Genomic DNA, 25,235 nt, shown 5'->3' on the forward strand with positions numbered 1-25,235 from the left:
GGCCAAAATGAATTTTCCACAACCACTAGGCTTAGAACCCTGAAACACGAACTCGGGCGAATTGGAGTCGCCAAAAATTATTCTTTTCCCTGGACAATCAATTGTAGCTTTGTGTCGCTCCAGCCAATCCATCCCCAGTATAGTATCAAAGTCCCTCATCTAAATAGGTAAGAGATCTACAAGTAGTTCTCTATCGTCTACTCTAACTACACAATCAAAATATTGAGAATTCACAAGTATAGTTACACCCATAGGAGTGCCAACAGAAAAATCCGATATAAGTACAGTGGATGCAATGTCTAAGTGTTTAGCATAAGATGTAGAGACAAATGAATGTGTAGCTCCAGTATCAAATAAGACTATAGCATTTCCATTACCGACAGAAAGTGATCCTGAAATGGTACCTGGAGTACTTGCAGCATCTTTTGCAGTGATGGAAAATACACGACCAGAAGTCTTCTGGTTGCTCTTCTCTCCCTGATCCTTACGATCCCAAGGCTTCTTTGGTGGCATCTGACAGTCTCGAATAGAATGACCCTTCTTTCCACAATTGAAGCATGCTCTAATAGCCCAATAGCAAGTGCTTCCTCCATGCATCTTTCCATAATGCTCACACTTAGATGCTTCCTTATTTCCAGTTTGGTTGAAAGACCTCTTTTCCTCATTTCCTTGATTTTCATTCTTTTGCTGAAAATTCCGAGTATTATACCTCTGATCATTTGGTTTGAATCCACCTGAAGACCCGCCATTTTTCTGAAATCCATGTCGACGATCGGAAAATTCCTCTTCCCTTTTTCTTTTCTGATTTTGCATGTCTCGTTTCTTGAGAAAGTCAGCCTGATGAATCTCTTGATCTCTGGCACTGTTAACCAAGGTATCTATGGATGTATAGCGGTTAGAGATGATATGGTTGCGGATTGAATTCTTCAATGCCCACTTAAACTTCATGATTTTATCCGCTTCTGACCCAGCCACAGATCTTGCATAACCCGCTAACCTCTGAAATCTGACTTGAAAGTCTGCCACCGACTCATCATCTCTTTGAGTAATACTCTGATACTCCCTTACATATTCCTCACGTATGCTGGCTGGAAAATACCTCTAGTCAAACTGAGTTTTGAATACCTGCCAAGTAAGAGTATTTTCATAGCTAGGTGCATGCGATGCTACCACAGACTTCCACCAAGTATTAGCATCCCCCTCAAGACGATAAGTAGCAAATCGAGCCTTTTCCACCTCTGAACACTCCAAGACCCTGAAAATTTTCTCCATGTGATCTATCCAAGCTTCAGCATCCATGGGAGTCTTGGCCTCCTTAAAACAATTGGGTCTTTGCTTCATAAAACGATCAAACATAGTTTGACCATCTCGATCTTGCCCGTTAGCAGTGGGATTCTGTCCACGTTGAACTTCCCGCAACATCTCCATAAAAGTACTCCTATCCATAACAATCTGCTGATTATCATTCCCCCCAGTATTTCGACTACTGCTACCTCTTGCCATCCTGCACAAAATTTTATGAGTGCACAGACACATATATCACAAAATCATATCCAAAATCTTAAATCTACCCGTATGAAGTCAACCCAAAACTCACAGGTCAAATCCTAAAGGACAGTCTACAGAAACTATAACCTAAGCTCTGAATACCAACGCTGTAACACCCCACTTAAACAAGTAGATGCTACACAAGCTAAGTCTTATTTATTAATGAAAGCAAAACAAGCTAAACATAATTTATTAAACTAATAAAAGTTCAAAATCTTCAAAATTAAGTTCTCTAACAAGATCTCAAATAATATGGAATAAAACATGTCCTTGACTTTATTTTCAACTAGATAACAAGCTAAAATCTGGGCAGCACTCATCACACCCCCGCTTTACCCCCGACTACTTGTGGAAAGAAATAAATACGAGTGAGCCAAATGCCCAGTACGAATATATCAATAAAAGGTAAAGTAAAAGAATATATTTGACTTTAACAATTAGCCAAGAAGATGAGTAATATGACAGTAATTATTTAAAATCAAGGAACAAACTAATCCAAACAAAATCAAAGAAATGGCTGAGAACAAGTAAGGTGGGTACTAATAAGGGCATCTTATAAAACCTTTGCTTGCTAGTAAACACCAAGCAAAGCACAGTGCAAACAGTTCCTTCTCCGGTTATCCACAAGAAGGATAAAATGAAATGTATAAAACATTTCCCAAACAAACAAAATGATCATGATCTTAATCATGCCTCATACCCCAGAGACATGCTCGTATACTTATAGCACTTATACGAGTTAGTGCCGAGAGCACCAAAGACTGCAAAAACTCCATGTGTCTCGTCTGTGATTTACCCACACAGATAAGTTTAAGAGCCCTAACAAATAGGTTACAAAGTTGTTTTCCAAGTAGTCAGAATGAGATGGATCCAATAAATAAACAAAGAGTCAGCTATAATCTCAAGGAAAATATATGACGGAGGGGTATACAAGGTGTAGCAAAAAGTCACAGTTTATAGAAATATAACTGAGGAGTATAATGGAAAATGTACAGAATTTAATAAAAATAAAGGGAATAGATATCCGTACCTGGAATCAATCTAGAATATTTAATAATGCTGACACAACTCCAATTCAACCTCCAAATCAATCTATAATAAAAAAAATACATTTATAAATAGATGCTCACTATCTTTCTAAATGCTTAGCAATATAAAAATATAATTATATATGTATGCTCACTGTTGTGACAGTGATGACAGTGACTACATATTAATAATACTTAATTAAACATGTAAAGTAATAACTAAATAGTTTATAAAAACAATTTCATATATTTGTAAATTTTGTAACAGTGACAATAAAGTATAAGAATTTTAACGTAACACTAAAATGCACTTATTACCTTTTAAGGAAAATGCAACATAATAATAATAATTATTACAACAATAATTATATGACTAACCTAATTATTTAATAATAAAAATTCTATAAATCTTAATTAATAATTGAGATTCTCATGTACTTTAACACATGCATAATTATAATTAAACTAATGCCTCATATTTCATCAGTTAATATAATTATTTAACACCAATTTATTTTTACATAATTTCCTTATAACTTAAGTGATAAAATAAAATTATAATTAATCATATACTAGAATGATACTCAATTAATCTTGATATCATTAATTTATTAAAATTTATACTATTAAAACTTCACCTACTTAATATGGATAAATAATTTATAAAAAGAAGTACATATTCATATTGTTATAAATTTGATGAAATCATAAGTATTGATTCAAATAATTAAATTATGACTTACTTTGTACATTTAAAATAGAAACTTAAAATTTTATTTTTTATTTTTACATTCAAAATCTATGTTACACGTAAACAAATGATAACTTAGTAACAATATACACACCCATCAAATCAAATATATCACTTAATCTCAATAAGGAACAAATGGCCAAATTTATAAAAATAGATCATGTTATTAGCAACACATGTGATCAACACACCTTCTCACCATAATTAATTATATTATGTACTGATAAAACATTCAAAACTAACTAAAATGCACTAAAACTACACATAAATTATAAACATGAGGATGATAACAACTAACTAATCTGGTACATGCTAAAACAAATATAATAATAAATATGAAAAGTTAACTATTTATACATGTCTAAATATAAATAAAAATAAAGAGTAGTTGCACACCTTTATATATATAGTCAGAACTAAATGTATGGACTGGATATTGAATAACATGCACACAGCTAAGCTGCCAAACCCAACACCTTTGATAAGAATCCAGAGATAAATTGACCGATTAATCTCCCCCAGACAAGATGATAGATTATCCTGCTATGCTAGACCACAACCTCTTGGTATCCACTCTTGATTTTCAACCCGTCGTAAGCTATGTATAAGTGTATGTTGTTCTACAGCTAATATAGATCATTTTTATTTGTGGAGTTATATGACATAAGTTGTGTACATGACACTAGAGTGCAAATCTATTTATATAACAAGTGACTCCACGACTTGTAACTAATGCCCACTAGTTTCTCCACGTCCAGGTAAAATAACTTCTTATCCAACTTATCATGTAACTTTCAAATTTTAAAAACTAACATATATCTTAAAAATTCAAATTGTAGATAAACAGTTATCTAAGTTAAATAATATCCATATTTCAAAATTCAAAACTTTACTAATAAAATATCTACTAATTAATGCACCAAATAATGCACCAAATAAAATATGGGGTATTATATCAGAGATCATCAGATCGCCAGTCTTTTCGATCAACTTGAACATCAGCAAGCAGCATTTGCCAGTTTACGGGAATTCATTGAGCGATCTCTCTCTCATACAGGAAAAGGAAAAGCAACTGCCCACACTGAGCCAAAGATCTCAGTTAGCAAGCAGGCACCGATCCCGGTCTCATCTGAAGCAGCTCTTTCCAGTACTGGGCCAATGACCTCAATCAGCAAGCAACTGCCTACTTCTCTTGAGATCCATGTCTCGACCTTACATGCTCAATCAACACCAGCTCTGAAGGATAACCCAACTGAGGGGGAGAAAAGGGTAGTAGAACAAGAAAAAGTAGACACTGTTGTTAATCTACTTCAAGATGCCTTTCAGAATACTGGTACGTATGATGAATTTAAAGATAAGATGAAGGAAGAGCTAGAAGAGAGAATTGATGAACGGGTGCTCCTCAAGGAAAGATTCTCTAAGGAGAGTGCAACATCTCAGGGGGAGCAATCAGGACATCTGAGCCAAATCATTACAACTAAGAGAAATCTGTTGTCGCAGATATATGCTCCAAGACCCTTATTTTCTGAAGAGGAACTAGAAGAAGGTGAAATAGATGAAAGTGATGTTCCGATTGGGTGTGAGCCAAGATTCGAGAAAGTGGCTATGGAAGAAAGAAGGATCATCTCTGAGGATGAAAAATTTGAAGACGAAGATGCTTTCTCAGAACGACTGTCTATCTTATGGAATCACAGAGAAAATCAATCGCTCTTATTTAGAGATTCAAGAAGAAATAGAAAGATCAAGAGCAAGAATTCAAAGAGCTATTCAAAGAAGAAGAAACAGAGTAGAGAGAGAAGCATATCTTCGAGCTAACAGGAAAGGAAGTAAATGGGTAGAAATAAAGAAGAAAATGGATAAACCAGAAACATATCACTATTCAGACCCTGGAAACTCTAATCTGTTGAGAACTGTGGAGCACTACAGAGAGACATATGTAAACATCCATGAGTTCTATGATCAGTTCAGCAAAGTAATTACTGGAACTACTGTGAACATTCTAAAGAATGGATGGAAGATCACTATCAATCACAGAGATGGTCTACAGATGAAAGTGTCTACCAGTGTACTGAAGAAGTTGAACATTATTGAACTATTCGTCTTAGCCTCAAAAATCCCATGGTTGAAACCGAATGAAAATGAATATTTCAGAGACAGACTTTGGAGAATGATGATGGATGTATCTCCTCAAGCATTTATGTATCCATTCGTAATCAAACTATTTGCAGGTGGTAGAATGCAGAACATCACCATGTCTGACCAACATATAAGAACCATTCGTTATCTACAACTTACCAATCTGGAAAGTCAACTAAGGAGCAAAAGAGCTAAACTGGAAGCTCCAGGTGTTAAAAGATATGAAGCAGATGTCAAAGCTGCTGAAGTTCTATATGCTTATAGGCTCAATGACAAGATGATTAGAGACACGGAGAAGGATATGAAGGCAATCACAAGAGAATATCATGAGATGGTGTTCATCAATGGAGAAGCAGAAATTAAGCTTCTGAAAGATACTGAACCCATAATCAGCACTGACAGTGAAGGGGAGCTAGTCTTTAGAATCAATAAATGCAGAATCAGAATCAAAGACTTCTAGGACAAGTGAATCAGGCTCAATACAACAAGCCTTGACGGATGTCAAACTATCCACTTGTAGAGAAGACAAGGTTGCTTTGATCCCTATCATAAAGATACTTAACGAGGTAATGGAAGAAGAGTCAATCAATGACACTAAAAGAGTAAGAGGACATCCAAAAAGGATAACAGTCTTTGCTATGTCCAGAAAATCCTCACTATTGTTTGATTTGGTTCCTAAATGCTCTAAAGTCAAGTATCTTGAGATAATGCTTCATGAACTGAATAATCCACCTCCAGTCAATGCAGTTGAGATAGAAGCTCATGATTATGTACAAGCTAGATTGAATAGCTGAAAGAGTCTCCTCCAAAACCTTCAAGGTCCTAAGAAGAAAGTCTCTAAGAGAAAATCTGATCAGCCTCAAGAAGAAGAAGGAAGCAGGAAGCAGAAGAAGACAAAGACAAAGAAGACATAGAGTATATGTTCAGGCTAGAGGAACACTTCTTTGTAATTTGTATCTTAAGAAATCTGGAAATAAATATGTAATCCAGAATGTATTTAATATCTTTATCTATTTTATAGTTCGTACTTTTTCTTATTATCAGTTGAGTAATCTTTAGGGATTTGCTTGTTGAACTCTAACAATCAAATAGGGGGAGATTATAAAGCATAATGTAATGTAATATATAATCAAGGATTTATAACTCAACATGAAAACATAAACAGATAAACAATATTAAACTGTGAAGCCCGGGAACCCTTCAGATGAAGACAGGATAAACACAAAGAACCAAATGATGTGATTGATTCATTAAGTCCTCTAACAGATCATAAGAAGAAGTTCATTTTATGTTCAAGCAGCCATGAAGAATAAGACATCAAGGGGCTTTAGACATCAGTTGCATGTATTGATTTCAAGTGTTACAGATCAAGGGTTCAGTGAAAGAAGTAATGGATAAACATCAGTATGTATCAACTCAGAAACATAAGTCAAATTGAATTAAGATCCTCACAATGCTAGCTGTTTGTGAACCAGACCAGTGCACCAAACATCAGCATTCAAGAAAGTATTTTGATTCAATTAACAGAAGAAAAATGATTGATATAGTGAAGAATGGTTTGAAACAGATCTAAAATACTCTAAGTCTTGACAGCTATCTCTACCTGTCGCCATAGAGCTGTCGCCACAGAAGGTGTCACCATAAGGGATATGCTCAAGGCAACCCTGTCAACATAGAGTTGTCGCCACAGAAGGTGTCACCACAGGGATATGCTCAAGGCAACCTTGTCACCATAGAGCTGTCGTCACAGAAGGTGTCACCACAGGGATATGCTCAAGGCAACCCTGTCGCCATAGAGCTGTCACCACAGAAGGTGTCACCACAGGGATATGCTTAAGGCAGCTCTGTCACCACAGAGTTGTCGCCACAGAGAAGGTTCAAGTGATGCTGTCGCCAAAGAGCTGTCGCCATAGAGGTGTTGTTCACTGATTTAATGTGCAGCAAATTTAATGAAATGAGTGGACAAGAATTGACCACCTGTCCATTGAATTTGAAAAGACTACAAAGCAGCAATTGAATGTAATTCATTCAGTTAGTTATTTTCTTCAGCAAACACAGAAAATTTACGAGAGCTCCATTAAAGCTTCACATTTATATCTTTGTAAATATACTGTTATGCTGCTGAATTTATTGTAGCTAATCAATACATTGATTAGATTGTAGCAACCTCAAGGTTTATATTAATAAAACAATATATTCCTCGAATAGTTTTGTGTTGTTTTTGATTCCGTACTTTTAACGAAGAACTTGAAACGAATCGAAAAGATTGTAGGTATCATATTCAACCCCCCCTTCTACGATACTTTGGGACTAACAGTGTCCCAAGGACTGTTACTCCTACCAAGGATTGATACCCTGATCGATGCCACTGCTAGACATGAGAAGCTAAGCTTCATGGATGGCTTCAGTGGTTACAATCAGATTAGAATGCATAAGGATGACACCCTCAAGGTATCTTTCATAACTGACTTTGGTGTATTCTGTTATCTTGTTATGGCTTTTGGACTTAAGAATGCAGGAGCTACTTACGAAAGACTGGTAAACAAGATATTTGCCCATCTAATTGGGAAGACCATGGAGGTCTATGTTGATGACATGTTAGTCAAAAGCCTAAGCAAGGCCGATCATATTAGTCATCTCAGAGAGGCATTTAAAGTGCTGAGGCACCACACGATGATGTTAAACCCAGCCAAGTGTGCTTTTGGCGTTGGGTCTGGAAAATTTTTATGTCATATGGTCTCTAAGAGAGGAATAGAGGCCAACCCCGACAAGATCAAAGCCATCCTAGACATGGAGCCCCCACGCTCCATCAAGGACGTTCAGAAGCTGACGGGAAGAATCGCAGCTCTAAGGAGGTTCATCTCCAAGTCAGGATACAAATGCCTGCCATTTTTCAAAACCCTTAAGAAGGTGAAGGACTTTGAATGGACAGTTGAGAGCCAAAAGGCCTTTGAATAGCTGAAGAAGTACATGACTGAAGCCCCGTTATTGGCTAAACCAAGTCCGAAGGACACTCTTTATTTGTACCTCACGGTATCTGAAAAAGCCGTGAGTGCAATCCTTGTGAAGGAAGAGCAGAAGCTCCAGAAGCCAGTATACTATATAAGCAAGGTGCTCCATGGAGCAGAGTTGAATTACTCCACCACGGAGAAGTTCGTGCTTGCTCTCATCACAACCTCAAGGAAGTTGAGACCATACTTACAGGCTCACAAGATTGAAGTCCTGACGGACCAACCCCTGAGGAACATTCTTCATAGCCCGAAGGCCAGTGAAAGGCTCATCAAGTGGGCAGTTGAGCTAGGGGAATTTGATATCAAGTACAAGCCTCGAACGACCATCAAGGCTCAGGCCTTAGCAGACTTCGTGGTCGAATGTACTATTAACGACCAAGAAGTCGGTATGACCAAGAAGTCGGGGGACAAGAGATAGTAACCCCAGAAGAAGGGGACAAGGATGAAGGAACGATACTGAAAGAATACTGGGTTCTCCATTTTGATGGAGCGTCCAAAACAAAATCTAGTGGCGCAGGCCTAGTATTGTAAAGCCCTAATGGGTTTATTATTGAGTATGCGTTGAAGTTGGATTTTCCAACTACGAACAACGAAGCAGAATATGAAGCGTTGATAGCTGGCTTAGGCTTAGCTAGAGCCGTGAGGGCCAAAAACCTGAAGGTCTGCGGAGACTCAAGACATGTAGTTGCTCAAGTTAATGGGGAGCTTGAGGCCAAGGATGATACTATAGCCAAGTAACTGAGAGTCATAAAGGGAATACTGACTCAGTTCGATGAATGGTACGCGAACATGTTCCGAGAGAGGAGAACACTACGGCGGATGCCTTGTCTCAGTTCGCCTCATCTGAAATCGAGAATTATCCGAGAACTATTTACTTCCAGGTCTTGAAGACCCCTACTGTTCATGTCATAAATCTGATAGCACCGGTTGGTGTGGAAAGCTGTCGGATAGACCCAATCAAGACCCACTTAGAAACTGGGTGGCTCCCCGACAATGCCTAGGAGGCACGCAAGCTGTCGGTTAGAGCATTGAGATATTCATTGATTGAAGGCCTTATTTATAAAAGTTAATTTGTTATTTCGTACTTGAAGTTCTTAAGATCTCTTGAAGTAGATGAGACACTTAAAGAAGCCCATGAAGGGATTTATGGATAACACTTGGGGGGCAGGGCCCTCGCTCACAAGATAACTCGGTTGGGATTCTACTGGCCAACTATGCTAGCCGATGCAAAGGCTTATGTGATGAAATGTGACGGATGCCATAGGCACGCTCCAATAGTACGACAGCCCCCAGAGAGGCTTACATCGATCAGCACACCCATCCCTTTCGCAATATGGGGAATTGACATACTTGGACCATTTTCTGTAGCATAGGGACAAAGGAAGTTCATTGTGGTAGCCATAGACTACTTTACAAAGGGATTGAGGCTAAGGCACTAGCCAAGATAACCACGAAGCAAATTGCCCAATTCTTCTGGGAGAATGTGATATGTCGATATGGAATCCCACGCATCCTTGTCACGGATAATGTGAAATAATTTGATAATACAGAGTTCAGAGAGTACTGAGACGATAACAGCATAGAACTTCGCTTCACCTCGGTTGCATATCCTCAGGCAAACGGGCAAGCGGAAGTTGCTAATAGAATCATCCTTGATGGACTTAAGAAGAGGGTTGAATGCTCGTGAAACACTTGGGTGGATTAGTTGATGCCTATACTATGGGCATATTATACCACCTACAAAGTTACAACTGAAGCTAACCCATTCATGCTAGCTTACGGAGCCGAGGCAGTGGTGCCCCTTGAAATCACACATGGATCCCCTAGGATCGAAGATTATGAATCGAAAACCAATGAAGAAGGCATGAGGCTCGCTCTCGATCCCATTGGCGAGGTCAGAGATGAGGCCAGCGCCCGCAATGCAGAGCATCAACGAAGAGCCTCCCTCTATTTTAATAAAAGGGTTAAAGAAAGGTTCTTTTACCAAGGAGGCTTGATCTTAAGAAAGATTGAGGCTTCATGAGTTAGAGAAAGAAAATATAACCCCTAACTGGGAAAGGCCGTATAAGGTCAAGAAAATATGAGGACAAGGATCCTACAAGTCGGAAACCCTGAGCGGTGACAAAGTGCCTCATACCTGGCGCGTTTCGAAGCTGAAGGTTTAATATGTATAGGACATGAAAGACATGTTCCTAGTACTTAGTAGTAAATGGAGGGAGCATCCAATGAATAAAATTCCTGAAGGACCAGAGTACCGAAAATAAAGACGAATATGAAATCAAACTACAAATGTAGGAGATCCTGAAGGATCAGAAATCAAGTCATGATGAACAATTAGGTTACACACTGAAGAAGTTCAAGTCCATGAAGACCATAAAATTGTGATATATTTTTTAAAATTCTAATTAAATACACGTAAATTTCATGAATATTTTTTTAAAAAAAATCTCAATTCAATACACCGATAATGTATCAATTTTGTAAAATTATTGCTCCTGCACTGTTTATTTAGGACAAAACATGTGTGTTTTTTTTATCAATATCAGTATTGTAACAATTACAATATCAGCGATGTTAATATACATACTTTTAACGTTTCCTAAGTAGACCTTGCAACGTTGTGTGTCGTGTATAATTCTATTTTTTCGTGTACCAAACCTTAAACCCGAACCCGACCCGGATTTGCATTCGTGTACCAATTTGGTGACACTAACCCAGAACTGATATATTCGTGTTTACCCGTTTTAGTACACTAAAGTACACGGATTATATACGAAAAACATTAATTGTTAAATAATGTAATAGATAATTAAATGGTGAAGTGCTCACTCACGTAGTCAAGTAGCAATAAAATATATATTAGCATTTACAATTATATATATGTTATTTATATAGGTAAAATTAACATTTGTATTTATTATATATATGTATATTATATATTTTTAAAAATTTATTTATTCAGTATATTTTCGTTCCGTGTCGTGTACCTATATTGGAAATCCAAACTCAACACTAATTATATTCGTGGTTTTTCGTATTCGTGTACTTTCATGTTCGTGTAACAAATTTTCAAACTCAAACACTAATTATTCGTATTATTTCGTACCGTATTTACGTGTCGTATACCAAGAGGTGTAGTCCCAACTCCTAAATAAGATTATAAGAAAAAAAACATGTACATTAAGGGATCCTCATCCTCTTTTAATAAAATAAGCACTTTAATACCTTGATATCATAAGGTTTAAAACAAATAATTGATTTCATAATAGTAAAAAAAACTTGATATCATAAACAATTGTTTTTACATGCATTATGCTAGTATTCATTTTAATTATCATTCGTAGCATTAGATAAGATAATTAAATATTAAATAAATAAATTCATCAAAATACGGAATTCAAAATAAAAATTATCAATATAAAAATATATATTTTTTATTATGTAGATATATAATAAACGCGAAAATTTATAAATTTATTATATTTTAATTAATACATTTTAATTAGTTTTTTTTATAATACTTACTCTATTTTTTTATTCGTCATTTTTAATGTTACATATATTTTAATATGTTTTGACCTATTAGTTAGAAATATAATTTTATTTTTTTTTATAAATTAAAATATAAATTATTTATTTTTGTTTAAAAAAATTATAAATAATAATTTTAATTAACTAATATTATATATTAAAATTAAAAAAATAAAAAGAAAATATAATAATCAAACCCCACATTTACGAAAACCCCACCGATTAAATTGATCTAAAATTATAAATTGTATAGAATTATCACTTTTCGGTACAACTCAGTAGTCTTCGGCGGTTGGACGGGGTGTCTTGGTATTTCATCAGACTTGGCGTATCTATCTGCATCTCTATCTATCCTTCACTTTATAAAATACTTGCACGTTACTACACTTACATACATCATCTGTATCTACATAGCATAGAGTAAGATCCATTAGTTCTGTGATGGGTACCCAAGAAGAAGAGAGACTGCTCTTAGAAGATGGAATTCCTCAGGTTAATTCTCATATAATTGTATCTATTTTGAGATTTCTTGGAACCCCGTGTGGTGTTTTTATATGTTTTGTATTAAAGTTATGATCTTTATTAGTAGATCAAGATGATCAAGTTCAAGATTCTTTTTTTGTGTAAGAATGTGAATTGGGTTTGGATTGTTGTTCTTTTCTTGGTTTTGAATCTTGGGTATTTGTTAGTTTGTTGATTGATTTAGTTTAGTGAATTTTATCTTTATGATTATGGTTTTATATAGTTAAGATGGGCATGTAATAGTTCTAGTTGAAGTGTATGGATTTGGAGGATAATTTATGAAGCATATGGAATCCAGGGTGCAGAGCCCTGGAAAGACAAATTAGTAACCGTGCATCAGAATTAGTCGGGAGTGTTGACCTGATTTCGCATCAATGAGTAATATACAAGTTCATCTTGTGGACTGTGGAGTAGATCACATTGCCGAATTTGAGTAAATATTAGATTGAATATTTTTGTGTTATTATTTAGGACTTTAGTTTATTGTTATATATTAAAATTTGATTATGTTAGATAAGTAGATTATTCTGGATTATCGTTATAAGATGAGGTTGATTTTCTTTGTAACCACTAGTTTCTTATTATTAGGATATTACTCGTTGGGACAAGTTTTAGGGCTTTACTCCTAAGGAGATGTTATCAATTATCGTTCTGAATGATGGGAAAGGAGCTTGGATTGTTATACTATTCTTCTCATAGTCTTGTGTGGCCAGTTGATGTGCCTTATAAAACAATTCTAAACTGATCTAGCACTTATTTAATGCGAAAAGTTCTAAAATGTTGTATTTATGTTACATATGATTTATCTTTGGATGAGGATATGTCCGTATGATCAGTGTCTGTGTGTTATAAATTATTTATTGTGTTATGATTATTTACCTGAAATATAATGTCCTTAGGATGAAAACAACGGACTTTATACTGGTGATGGGTCCGTCGATATCAAAGGCAACCCGGTGTTGAAAAGTAACACTGGAAATTGGAGAGCTTGCCCTTTCATTCTTGGTATGTTGGCATCACTCATGTAATTAGTTCACCTTATCGCTATGCGATTTACTTTCAAATAAATTTCGATTTGGCCAATAGGTACCGAATGTTGCGAGCGGTTAGCATATTATGGTATTGCTACGAATCTTGTCAGTTATCTAACAAAAGAGTTGCACCAAGGAAATGCTTCTGCTGCGAGAAATGTTACTACTTGGCAAGGAACCTGTTATTTGGCACCCTTGGTAGGAGCAATCTTAGCAGATACATGCTGGGGAAGATACTGGACGATTGCTATCTTCTCTGTTATCTATTTGATTGTAAGTATTACATAAAGGATATTGCTATTGTACTTAATACTTGTGGAGGTTCTACTGGTGTATGCTGGTACTGTTGACCTCTTCTCCTTGACTAGGGAGAATTACATTTATCATCGAACAACTAATATTAATACATTTGTTACTTTAATATAGAAAAAGTATCTGTTGGGGTTCTCTTGGTAGGGACTCTGCGTTTAATGTTTATATAGGTCTACTGCATTATTGTTGGTTTCTCTTTGTTTCTTCGGTTCATTACATCAGCAGATAGTTATATTTTTCTGATTCACTGGCTTTCTGGAACTTTTTATTAGTGACAATGTAATGAAATTACTCCACAACCACAATCCCCTGCTGGCTGCTGCAAGACTTAGGAATGCAAGTAAAGCTTTAATTATACTTCATCAAATACGAGTCCGTTACTATGTTTGAAACTTATACTAGACCTAAGTTCATTTTTTGATGCTGTGACTGTGAAAACTGCTTTAATACCTTAATGGTTCTGGTGGGTTTTGCTGTCCATTAAGATTGAGGTTAGTATTTTGTATATCATGTAACTGTACAACAGAATAGAATACTGCGGTAAATAGGTAGCTGCATGTCGTTGTGCAATAATATAAATTTCACATACACCTCAGATATGCCATAAAGCTCATAGCACTTTGTAAGGTGGTTGATTAAATTAGATACTGCGTGGTAAATTATTAAGCATATAATCGCTTTTTACAGACGACGAATGTTTTTTCATCACTCTGTCCTGTGAAACTAAGCTTAACTGCTCTTTCTACTAATAGGTACTCTTATAAGTTGGTCAACCCAATAGTCTCGGACTAGTACTCACGACCCTTTTACGGTTCAATTGCTGCTATCATGAAGAAGAATTTAAGCAACAGGAACCAAATTTTTCTTGATAATTCATTATTCTTCTCCAGATTTTTTGGAAATTTTTTATACGTTACACAGATCAGATCACATATTTGATATTCCATAAAGTAGGTTTTATTGTATTTACAGGAAAGCTTATGGGTATCCTTGGTTCTTCCACTAAGCTGTAATCAAGTCAGGCTTTATAATCTTAAAATATATTTTCTAGATACCTTGAATTTCAATCGCGTAAAGTGATTGACTCGCGTTTGTTGTATAGTGTATACTCTATTTCTTATTTTAAATTAATATGTTCAAAGTTGAAGCTTATATTTGTCACTTATATCAATTTGTTAATCCCTTGCATTTTTTGCCATGTTGAATAGGGAATGTGCACACTAACTCTCTCTGCATCAATTCCTGTTTTTATGCCTGCTGAGTGTATTGATGGCATATGTCCTCCAGCTACTCCTATTCAGTACGTAGTGTTGTTCTTTGGTCTATATCTGATTGCTCTAGGAACCGGCGGGATCAAACCTTGTGTTTCGTCCTTTGGTGCAGATCAGTTTGATGATACAGATGAAAATGAGAGCATAAAGAAGGGATCCTTTTTCAATTGGTTTTATTTCTCTATCAATATAGGCGCTTTAGTGTCAAGTAGTGTGATAGTGTATATCCAAGACAATGCTGGTTGGGGCTTAGGCTTTGGCATTCCTGCACTGTTCATGGGCATCGCTATTATAAGCTTTTTTGCCGGAACGCCTCTCTATAGATTTCAGAAACCTGGGGGAAGCCCAATTACTAGAATGTGTCAAGTTTTGGTTGCTTCATTCCGCAAATGGGATTTAGCGGTCCCCAATAACAGTAGACTACTGTTTGAAACACAAGACAAAACATCCGCAATTGAAGGAAGTAGAAAAATTTGCCATACTGATGAGCTGACGTAATCATCTTGACTCTTCCTTGAAATACTATCTAAAGCTGTTTACTAGTATCCCTTTGGCATCTCAGCAGCAGTTTTACCAACTTATATATTTTTTTTTATTTTGAAAATGCAAGTGTGTTTGGTAGGTTAAATTGTAGTGTCAATACAAGTGTTTTTTTGGGGTAGTTTTTTTATTTTTTTTATAATTTTACCATTTCACGAAATCCACCCCCCCCTTCCTCGGTATATTATCTGAAGTGTATATTGTTACAGTAATAATTTTAAAATCATGACCCCTTTCGCCGGAAACCGTCGACTCTTATTTTCTAAATCCTCAGTTAGAACACCTGTTAATTATCAATTTAATGTTCCTTCTGCAGCTGCCTTGACAAAGCTGCTGTAATCTCTGATGACGAAAACAAAACAGGGGACTATTCCAATCCTTGGAGGCTCTGCACAGTGACACAGGTCGAAGAATTAAAGATTTTGATCCGTATGTTTCCTATCTGGGCTACCGGAATCGTCTTTTCCGCTGTATATGCACAAATGTCTACAATGTTTGTGGAACAAGGGCTCATGATGGACACAAGGATTGGATCATTTGAAATCCCGGCTGCTTCTCTTTCAAGTTTTGATGTCATCAGTGTTATCTTCTGGGTGCCAGTTTATGATGCTTTCCTTGTCCCTATTGCTAAGAAATTCACTGGTAACGGTAGAGGCTTCTCGGAACTTCAAAGGATGGGAATTGGCCTTTTTATCTCAGTGTTATGCATGTCAGCTGCTGCTCTGGTGGAGATTAAGCGACTTCAAATTGCAAGGGACCTTGACTTGGTTGACAACGCTGTTCCAGTACCTCTTAGTGTCTTCTGGCAGATACCCCAGTATTTCTTGTTAGGGGCTGCAGAGATATTCACTTTCATCGGGCAGCTTGAATTTTTCTACGATCAGTCCCCTGATGCAATGCGAAGTCTATGCAGTGCCTTGTCCCTTTTGACGACATCCTTGGGAAATTATTTGAGTTCTTTTATATTGACTGTGGTAATCTCTTTAACTACTCAAGGGGGAAATGCAGGTTGGATACCAGACAACTTAAACAAAGGACATCTTGATTATTTCTTTTGGCTGTTGGCTGGACTCAGCTTAGCCAATATGGTGATTTATATTTTCTGTGCCAAAATGTACAAGTCCAAGGCGAGATAATTGTTCAAATCCAAGGGAAGACTGTTTGTATCTATCACAAACGGTTGAAGGACAGCTTACAAGTGTGTACAAGTTGGTCTCCCCTGAAAACCCGAGGCACAGCTGACGGCTCTTGAATTTGCTTCTCTTTTTTTTTGTATATATTTTAAATTTAAGGAACTTGCATATGATAAATTGATAATCAGAAAGAAAATTGGTTATAAAGTGTTGGATCCTTGAAACATAAAATTCATTTGAAAATTTTACATTGCTGTGGAAATAAGAAATATAGTTGCTTTACTTATTGCTTGTCATCTTTTTATGGATTGAAGTTTACTCTTGGTATATGAAAGCCATTAGGTTGTTCGCAGCGGTATACCCTCCATCCATGATAAGATTGTGGCCTGTTATAAATCCAGACTCATCACTAGCCAAAAACAGAGCAGCATATGCAGCATCCTCTAGTCTTCCGCCTCTACCGCGCAGTAGGCTTGCCCTTTCTGCTACAATCTTGCTCACTTCCTCAGCATCAACATCAGTCCTATTCAGCGCTAATCTATATGCATTCACCAGCATCTCCGAGGGAACCCCATGTGGCACAATACAGTTTACTCGAATTCCATGCACCCCTAAGTCACAAGCACTGCTCCTGACTACTCCAATAATAGCCTCTTTTGACATTGTGTATGGATGTGACCCCAGCCCTCCCATAAATGCGGCTGTGCTTGAAGTGCATATTATGGAACCCCCTTTCCCTCCTGCGATCATAGCTCTTGCAGCGTGCTTTATTCCGTGAACGACCCCATTCAGATTGATCGATAACAGAGCAGCCATTTCATCCATTTTAAGGTTGGCGATGCTCCCTCCATATCCCGGAATACCTGCATTGTTAAACATAATATCTAGTTTTCCTTTCCAGGTTAGCGCGAACTGGACAGCAGCTTCAACATCAGATTCTTTCGAGACATCACAATGTATATAGCGACCTCCAATAGAATTAGCTAGACTTGATCCAAGTTCATCAAGTATATCTGCAATTACTACATGAGCTCCATGTTCAGCTAAGAGCTTCGCAGTTGCACCACCAATCCCTCTTGCAGCTCCGGTTACTATAGCAACTTTGCCATCTACCCTAATAAAACAAAATCAGTAAAAAGTTTAAATGATGGACTAGAAAAGATAGAGTTTAATGTTTGGCTGCAACAATAAACTCAATCATCATAGACAAGATAATAAAAGGCAAGTTAAAAACCTTTTGCAGGATGAGCACTGTGCTTTGTTATCCATTCGACTGGTTGAAATCTCAAGTTTATATGTATAAATGTATGCTAGCATATATAGGCAGAATACTTGATCAGAAAGACGAGGGAAATATAAAGATGCTGGGTAGTTTTGGAATGTGCCATTTGCAAGGTGCAATTTTTTATCTTAATATTTTATAAAACACACTTTTTTAATTTTTTTGTCAACCACTTCTAAACGGTGAGCTCCATATTGGAGTTAAATTTTCATGTCCCGTCTAAATTGAACCTAGTAATCTCCTGTATTGAATTGACAGCTAACCTACTTCATTTGCCTGGAAACTGCTACTGGCCAAGAAAACAGTTGGGTGTTGTGTGTACATATGTAAAATGGAACAACCGGAAATGACTTGATTTGGGTTGGTTTAATGCAGTGCTAAGTTTTTATCAATAATAGTTTGAAACCAAAAATAAAAAAGCACAATTTTAGAATAGTTGCTATTTGTATTGGATGAAAAAAGTCGAGCTCGTGACCTACTGTGAGGGGACACGAGCTCAACTAATGTATATGGATGAAAATATGCATAAAAGTACGCATACAACATAACTGTAAGTTGATTCTATATTTGTCATTAAAAATGCATCTGTGTCCTAGATACCGGTCATATCATTTTTAGATCATAAATGAACCTGTAAAACAAAATTAATCATAAACTCGTTTGTGAAAGTGAAAAAAATTAACAAAAAGGATCAAATTTAAAATTATTCAACTGAAAAATACAACTAATATAATTAGACTTCAAGTCATGTTTTAATGGCCGCTAACATAGAGTTAATGTAGTTATTGAGTTTTTGTCACTCTGGTAGAAGGTCAATAATTCGACTTCAAGTATATGCGTATATAATTAGTTTGCTAAAAAAAGGTCAGTAAGGAAGACTTCGCCTTAATAAGTTTGAGGGAAGAAGTGATCCGGCAAGGATTTGGCTACTTCCGTTTTGATACATACAAACTACATTTTTGTTAGTTAAAATTTATCAAAGAGGAGGCCACATAGTGTAGTTCTAGTGTTACTATGTTGAAAAAAATTACTCCGCACTTTAATTATTGAGGAGGAGGCCATAAATGGAGTTTCGGTATTATTTTGTTGAAAAATATTTTGCAGTTCAAAGAAGATTTTCTATGTTCTATGTGATGTTTTAGGTGATCAAGGTAAAATTTTGATTTTTTTTCTATTCCGCAAGCTTTATTTTGAAACAAAGTATTATTCTAGTATAACGTTTTGGTGACGATTGTAAGCAATTTTTCCTCTCCTGATTCTGATTCTTGCATACGCCTTCTATCGGCACGTACACTTCGAGTTTTCATTAAAAATGGATGTTAAGGAAAAAAATCTGAAAAAGTAAAAAAGTCTTGCAACAGAAGTGCATACTTAGACGATCTCCAATCCATAAAATTAAAATAATATAACTTTACATTATTTTAATGTCAAAATTACACCATTTATAAAATCAATTTCAAGTCATTTATACTATATTTTACACTAAATGTCTAATTAAGGATATGATATTCTTCTTTTTTCCAAAAGAAAATAATTTGTCTGAATATAATATAGGATATAATTGGAATATGGTGACAATAAATTTATTTTTGTTAATAAAAATAATGATATAATAGACATTATGAATTACACCAAATTGGTGTAACAATTACACCAAATTTAGTGTCATGCTATTCATTTGGCCTAACTTTACACTATTATACACTATTATAGTGTTGGCTTGGAGTTATTTTATACCAAAACTTGCCCTATTACGTGTTATAGTGTTGTTTTGGAGTTACTCTTATTAAGTTGACATTATAGTGAGCTTGTTATTTGACACTTTATTTGAACAGACACCATGTCCTTCTAGTCTCAAATTAGATGAGTCTCCTTTTAAGAGACAATGTGAAATACTGTTTGAGAAAAAAATCGATAATCATTATCCGGTAGCGGTTAAGGTTTTGACATCATCTAAAATTGTACCCGATACACTTCAAACTAGGCTTTTACTTGAAGAGAAGCATTCATATACATCTACTCCGACATTGCCTACCCCTCCATATACCGAAGATTCTCTTTTGATTAATGATGAAGTCGTTCTTTGTTGTATTAAATATTTTCCTAAAGGGACTTCTTGCAGACAAGATGGTTTAAGGGCTCAACATTTATTTGATATTTTTTTGTAATTTCTAGTATGTCATGGCTAAAGAGATTCTTGTAAGCCTAACACCGGTTGTGAATTTGTGGTAAAAAGGTAAATATATCATGTTTCTTTAGTATAGTTTATCGCGAGCGCTCCCTTGACGCCCCTACTAAAGCCTGATGTTATAGTCAGGCCAATTAAAGTAGGCACCATATTAATACGTTCAGTTCCCAAAGTGGCCACGGATAAGGTCGGTCATGAGATGTCAATTTATTTGGGAATTTTCAATTTGGTGTAGAAATTTCAATATGTGATGAGGCTATTTTACATATCGTTAGTCGGTTTGTTGAGGTAAACGTGTCAAAGTCTAATCTATCTATACTTTTGGTGGACTTCAAGAATGTTTTTAATATGATTGATAGGAAAACAAATGCTCGAAAAAATCATAACTAGGTGTTCGTCTATATTTTCTTGAGTGGAGTTTCTTTACGGGAAACCATCTAGGTTATTTTCGAGGTCTGGATTTATATGTTCAGCATGTGATATACAACAAGGATATTTATTGGTACCTCTCCTATTTGTACTGATATTACACCCACTAGTTCTTAGATTACATGAGGTATGCACTATTTCTGTTCAAATATAAAAACTTGGATGACAGTACTAGAATGAAGGATGCAGTTGAGGTTTCTAAGGCCTTGACTCTTATTTAGTTAGAGAGCCGAAATTGGGTTTAGAGTTAAATATAAGGAAGTCAGAGGTTTTTTGGCCCGTACCTGGCCCATATATTTCTCGAGATGGACTTTTCGCTCCTCATATATAGGAGTCAAATAAGGGTTATACTTTTTGGTGGTTCTATATGCATGAACCGGGAGTTTGTAGAGGCATTGGAATAACTTAATGATTCTCAATGTAATATTGTGTTACTTAGAATTTGTATGGGGCTAAGTAAACTCTAATGTTTTGTGCACCTGTTCACCATAATTTTTTGTAGATGCTCTCAGTTAGTTTGATACCATACTAAAATAGACATTAGGCAATATTGTAACTTCAGAAGGGTCTGGATTTGATGACCTTCAATGGAGTTTGGAGACTTTGTCTATTCGTTTAGGTGATCTGGGTGTGTACATTTCAAATAACGTTAGGCTGTTTGTATTTGTGGTTTCTCAAATCCAATACTGACTTGAAGGATCATATTTTACGAGGATGTGAGGTGATTTCAATTAGAGATTATTTTACTGTAGCATAAGCTACAAAATGTACTCCAGGTGAAAATTTGGCTAAATTATCCCGTAAAAGGCATGTTTCCCCAAAACTAATGCACTATTTGACAGACTTTTACTTTAGTGGTATTTGCGAGATCTATTTAATAATCTAATTCTTCGGATAGACAAACTACAGTTTTTCAGTACTTGAGAGCCACACATACTTAGGATTTCATATTGGCCACTTATATAACGGGATTAGGACAATGTATGACGCCAATAGAGTATCAGATGATTTTGCGTTACAGGCTCTCTATTCCTTTATTTTCAATTGAAACTCAATGTCCCCGGTGCGCAAGTCAAATGGATGTATTTGAAAAGTACGCCGTTCATTGCTAAAAATAACCATATTTCAAATATCGACATGACATGGTAAATTATGTGTTATATGATGTCTTACGAAGACCGGACATTTCAGCTAAAAAAGGCACATGTTAACTCTCTTACTCTTTAGGCGAAGTCAAATCAACTCTTAGGTTAAATGAATTTGTTAGTTTACGATTACGATTATAATATAAGAAAACATATTTGTGTTGATCTTACAGAAATTCCCCCCTACAATAGTGTTTGTAGTTAGTCACGCGACTATAAAAGCAACTTATGCAAAAGGACGTAAATATGATCAAATATGTAAATATAATTAATGTCCATGCTTCTATGACAACGATTCAACAATCATAAAATTCAAAAAATTAAAAAACTTCTGATTACATTTTTTATTAACAACATCTATCAATTTTCTAATAAAAAATCGAATCAAAATTAGATCTCACCGTGCAACAACATATATTTATATTATATTATAATAACCGGAATGAGGTATAATTTGGTTAAACGGTTATTCCCTAATTTTGGTTATTAAAAAATAAATAAATAGTGTTATATATGTTAGGAATATGTGTATTAGTTTGATGATAAGTTAAACAAAACACTTAAGTAGAAATCTAGTGTTTGTAGCCTCAACGGATAAGACCATCTTGGCTATCCGTTGAAGGAGTAGCTTTAATTAGCAATAAGTTTAGTATTGTATCACATTTCATTCTCTGGATTCAAGTTGTAATTCTCAGATATTGTAGGAAAGTATCAGTCATGTTGACTACTAGTGGATATGCAAATAGGAGGGCTAATTGTAAATATTTCATGCCTTGTAATTTTGTATAAGTGAAGAAGTATCAACTGATATTGAAGACCTTCAACGGATAAGAAATAAAGCTTCAACGGATGTCTCTAATACTTCAACGGATAATATCCATCAACGGATAAGTGCTTCAACGGATAAAGACTTCAACTGATAATGCATCAACGGATAAAGCTTCAACGGATAAAGCCTCAACGGATAAGGCATCAACGGATGAAAGCTTCAACGGATGCTTAGTTCATTAGCAGTTGATAGTGACAATTCATAAGCTGACAGAGGCACATGGGTTGACAGAGACAACCTGGAATGTGGAAGCCTCTAGGAGGAATCAAGAAAATGCAGCATTTCCATTCTGGTGCAAACAAGGAAGTAATCAAAGATTAACAGCTAAGCCTAAATTGCATGGGATAGAGAAATGAAGAAGAAACATGTGAAGAGCCTTTTTAATTGTATTTTACAGTTTTGTCTTCACTTGTAAACTTGGTGATATATAAACCAAGTAGCAGTTGGTAATTAGATATGAATTTTCCAGAGCTGTTTAGAAAAATACAGAGAGAAAGTCATCTAGTTTGTACTAGGAAGCAGCTGTGATTTAATTCTTTGAAACACAGATTTTCTGAAATAACACATCTCTGGTGGAACAACAAATCCACCAGAAAAGTTTTTAAGTTCTCTGTGTTCTTTACATTTGTGTTTGAATATATATCTATCTGCATTAGCTTTAAGCAATTCACACACACTTGCTCTCAAAAACACTTAGCCTTAGAAACTGCTCAAAACTTGAAAAAGTTTTGAGATTTACATTCAACCCCCCTTCTGTAAATCTCATTGTTAGTCCACTGGGAATAACAATTGGTATCAGAGCAAGCTCTTAACATACAAAGAGTTTAAAGATCTATTCTACTAATATCATGAGTAAGAAGGATATTGGTGTAAAGATTCCAATCTTGGAAAGAGATAACTATCATCACTGGAAAGTGAAGATGCATTTACATCTTCTCTCTCAAGATGAAAGCTACATCAACTGCATTGAAAATGGTCCTCACATCCCTCACAAGGTGGCCACACCTGCTACTGTAACAGTTGCTGTTGGACAGTCTATTCCCAAGCCAAAGGCAGAATGGACTGTTGAAGATATTGAAGAGGTTCACAAGGACAAGAAAGCCATGAACATTCTGTTTAATGGCCTAGATCAAGATATGTTTGATAATGTCATTAACAGCCAAACTGCTAAGGAAATTTGGGATACTGTGCAGCTTATCTGTGAAGGCACTGAGCAAGTTAGAGAAAATAAAATGCAGCTTCTCATTCAACAGTATGAATATTTTCATTTTGAAGAAGGAGAATCATTGAATGATACCTTCAACAGATTTCAGAAACTGTTGAATGGATTGAAGCTGTATGGGAGAGTGTACCAAGTCAAGGAATCCAATTTAAAATTTCTAAGGTCTCTACCAAAGGAATGGAAGCCTATGACTATTTCTCTAAGAAATTCTCAAGATTATAAGGACTTCACACTTGAAAGATTATATGGAATTTTGAAGACATATGAACTTGAGATGGAGCAAGATGAGCTGTTGGAAAAGGGGAAGAGAAAAGGAGGATCAGTTGCACTTGTAGCTGATAGTGAGAAGGTTGAAGCCAGGAATGAGGAGAAGACAATGCCAAGTCTCAAAATTGGCACAAGCAAATCAGAATCAAGCAAGGGTAAAGAGCAAGTAGCTGAGGATGAAAACAATTCCAGTCAGAATGACTCTGATGATGTTGATGAACATCTGGCTTTTCTGTCCAGGAGGTTTGCAAAGATGAAGTTCAGGAAAAATACAAAATTCACTAAGCCAAACAAAAACATGGTGGACAAATCCAAGTTCAAATGTTATAACTGTGGCATTAGTGGACACTTTGCAAGTGAGTGTAGGAAGCCAACCTCTGATAAGAAGAAATTTGAGCAAGTTGATTACAAAAAGAAGTACTTTGATTTGCTCAAACAAAAGGAAAGAGCTTTTCTCACTCAAGATGATTGGGCAGCAGATGGAGTCAATGAAGATGATGATATGGAATATGTCAACCTAGCCCTGATGGCTAATTCTGATGAAAATGAAACTAGTTCATCAAGCAACCAGGTAATTACTACTGATCTCTCTCAGCTTTCTAAAAATGAATGCAATGAAGCCATAAATGATATGTCAAATGAATTATATCATTTGCGAGTTTCCCTTAAATCACTAGCCAAGGAAAACACTAGGATCAAAGAGAATAATGTGTTTTTAAGTGATAGGAATGTTGTGTTAGAGGATCAGGTAATTGAGCTTGAAAAGATTAAACTTAAATGCTTGATTGTTGAGAGTGAACTAGAAGAAGCTGTTAAGAAAGTAGAAATTCTTTCTAAACAGTTAGAAAGTGAGCAAGAGGTAATCAAGGCCTGGAAAACATCTAGGGATATTAGTGTTCAGATTGCCAAGGTTCAGGGAATTGAATCATTCTGTGAGGATGCCTGGAAGAAAAACAAAAAGGAGTTAGAATTAATTGATGGATTGTCAACGGATGTGGAATCAATGGATGATGAAAGTTATCCGTTGAAGGAAGAAAAAGAGCATCCGTTGAAGGCTCA

General features: G+C 35.8%; 3 protein-coding genes across 3 annotated transcripts; 2 read left to right on the forward strand and 1 right to left on the reverse strand.

Annotated features, from left to right (window-relative positions):
- The first annotated feature begins 8,058 nt into the window (after positions 1 to 8,058).
- LOC141691694 (putative mitochondrial protein AtMg00860) lies at positions 8,059 to 8,421 on the forward strand. Its single transcript, XM_074496454.1, has one exon. It carries the CDS (start codon positions 8,059 to 8,061, stop codon positions 8,419 to 8,421), a length of 363 nt encoding a protein of 120 aa, XP_074352555.1.
- Positions 8,422 to 12,271: 3,850 nt separating this feature from the next.
- LOC141689487 (protein NRT1/ PTR FAMILY 8.3) lies at positions 12,272 to 17,096 on the forward strand. The gene is made up of 5 exons (XM_074493790.1): positions 12,272 to 12,497; positions 13,427 to 13,532; positions 13,614 to 13,831; positions 15,079 to 15,635; positions 15,998 to 17,096. Exons 1-5 carry the CDS (start codon positions 12,447 to 12,449, stop codon positions 16,815 to 16,817), a joined length of 1,752 nt encoding a protein of 583 aa, XP_074349891.1. The 5' UTR covers positions 12,272 to 12,446; the 3' UTR covers positions 16,818 to 17,096.
- On the reverse strand, positions 16,985 to 18,169 carry LOC141689488 (short-chain dehydrogenase reductase ATA1). The gene is made up of 2 exons (XM_074493791.1): positions 18,049 to 18,169; positions 16,985 to 17,928 (listed from the first exon to the last, which is right to left on the reverse strand). The coding sequence occupies exons 1-2, from the start codon at positions 18,129 to 18,131 to the stop codon at positions 17,130 to 17,132; spliced, it is 882 nt and encodes a 293-aa protein (XP_074349892.1). The 5' UTR covers positions 18,132 to 18,169; the 3' UTR covers positions 16,985 to 17,129.
- Between the last annotated feature and the right edge of the window lie 7,066 nt (positions 18,170 to 25,235).

Source organism: Apium graveolens, chromosome 10 (genome assembly GCF_009905375.1).
Source record: "Apium graveolens cultivar Ventura chromosome 10, ASM990537v1, whole genome shotgun sequence".
Lineage (NCBI taxonomy): Eukaryota > Viridiplantae > Streptophyta > Magnoliopsida > Apiales > Apiaceae > Apium > Apium graveolens.

Excerpts from the sequence above, each read along its gene's own strand:
- LOC141689488 (XM_074493791.1), bottom strand. The coding sequence starts at position 18,131 with ATGCTAGCATACATTTATACATATAAACTTGAGATTTCAACCAGTCGA. Across the intron at positions 17,929-18,048 it reads CAGTGCTCATCCTGCAAAAG|GGTAGATGGCAAAGTTGCTA; the intron begins GTTTTTAACTTG and ends TTGTTTTATTAG.
- LOC141689487 (XM_074493790.1), top strand. The coding sequence starts at position 12,447 with ATGGGTACCCAAGAAGAAGAGAGACTGCTCTTAGAAGATGGAATTCCT. Across the intron at positions 13,533-13,613 it reads AGCTTGCCCTTTCATTCTTG|GTACCGAATGTTGCGAGCGG; the intron begins GTATGTTGGCAT and ends TTTGGCCAATAG. Across the intron at positions 13,832-15,078 it reads TCTCTGTTATCTATTTGATT|GGAATGTGCACACTAACTCT; the intron begins GTAAGTATTACA and ends CATGTTGAATAG.
- LOC141691694 (XM_074496454.1), top strand. The coding sequence starts at position 8,059 with ATGTTAGTCAAAAGCCTAAGCAAGGCCGATCATATTAGTCATCTCAGA.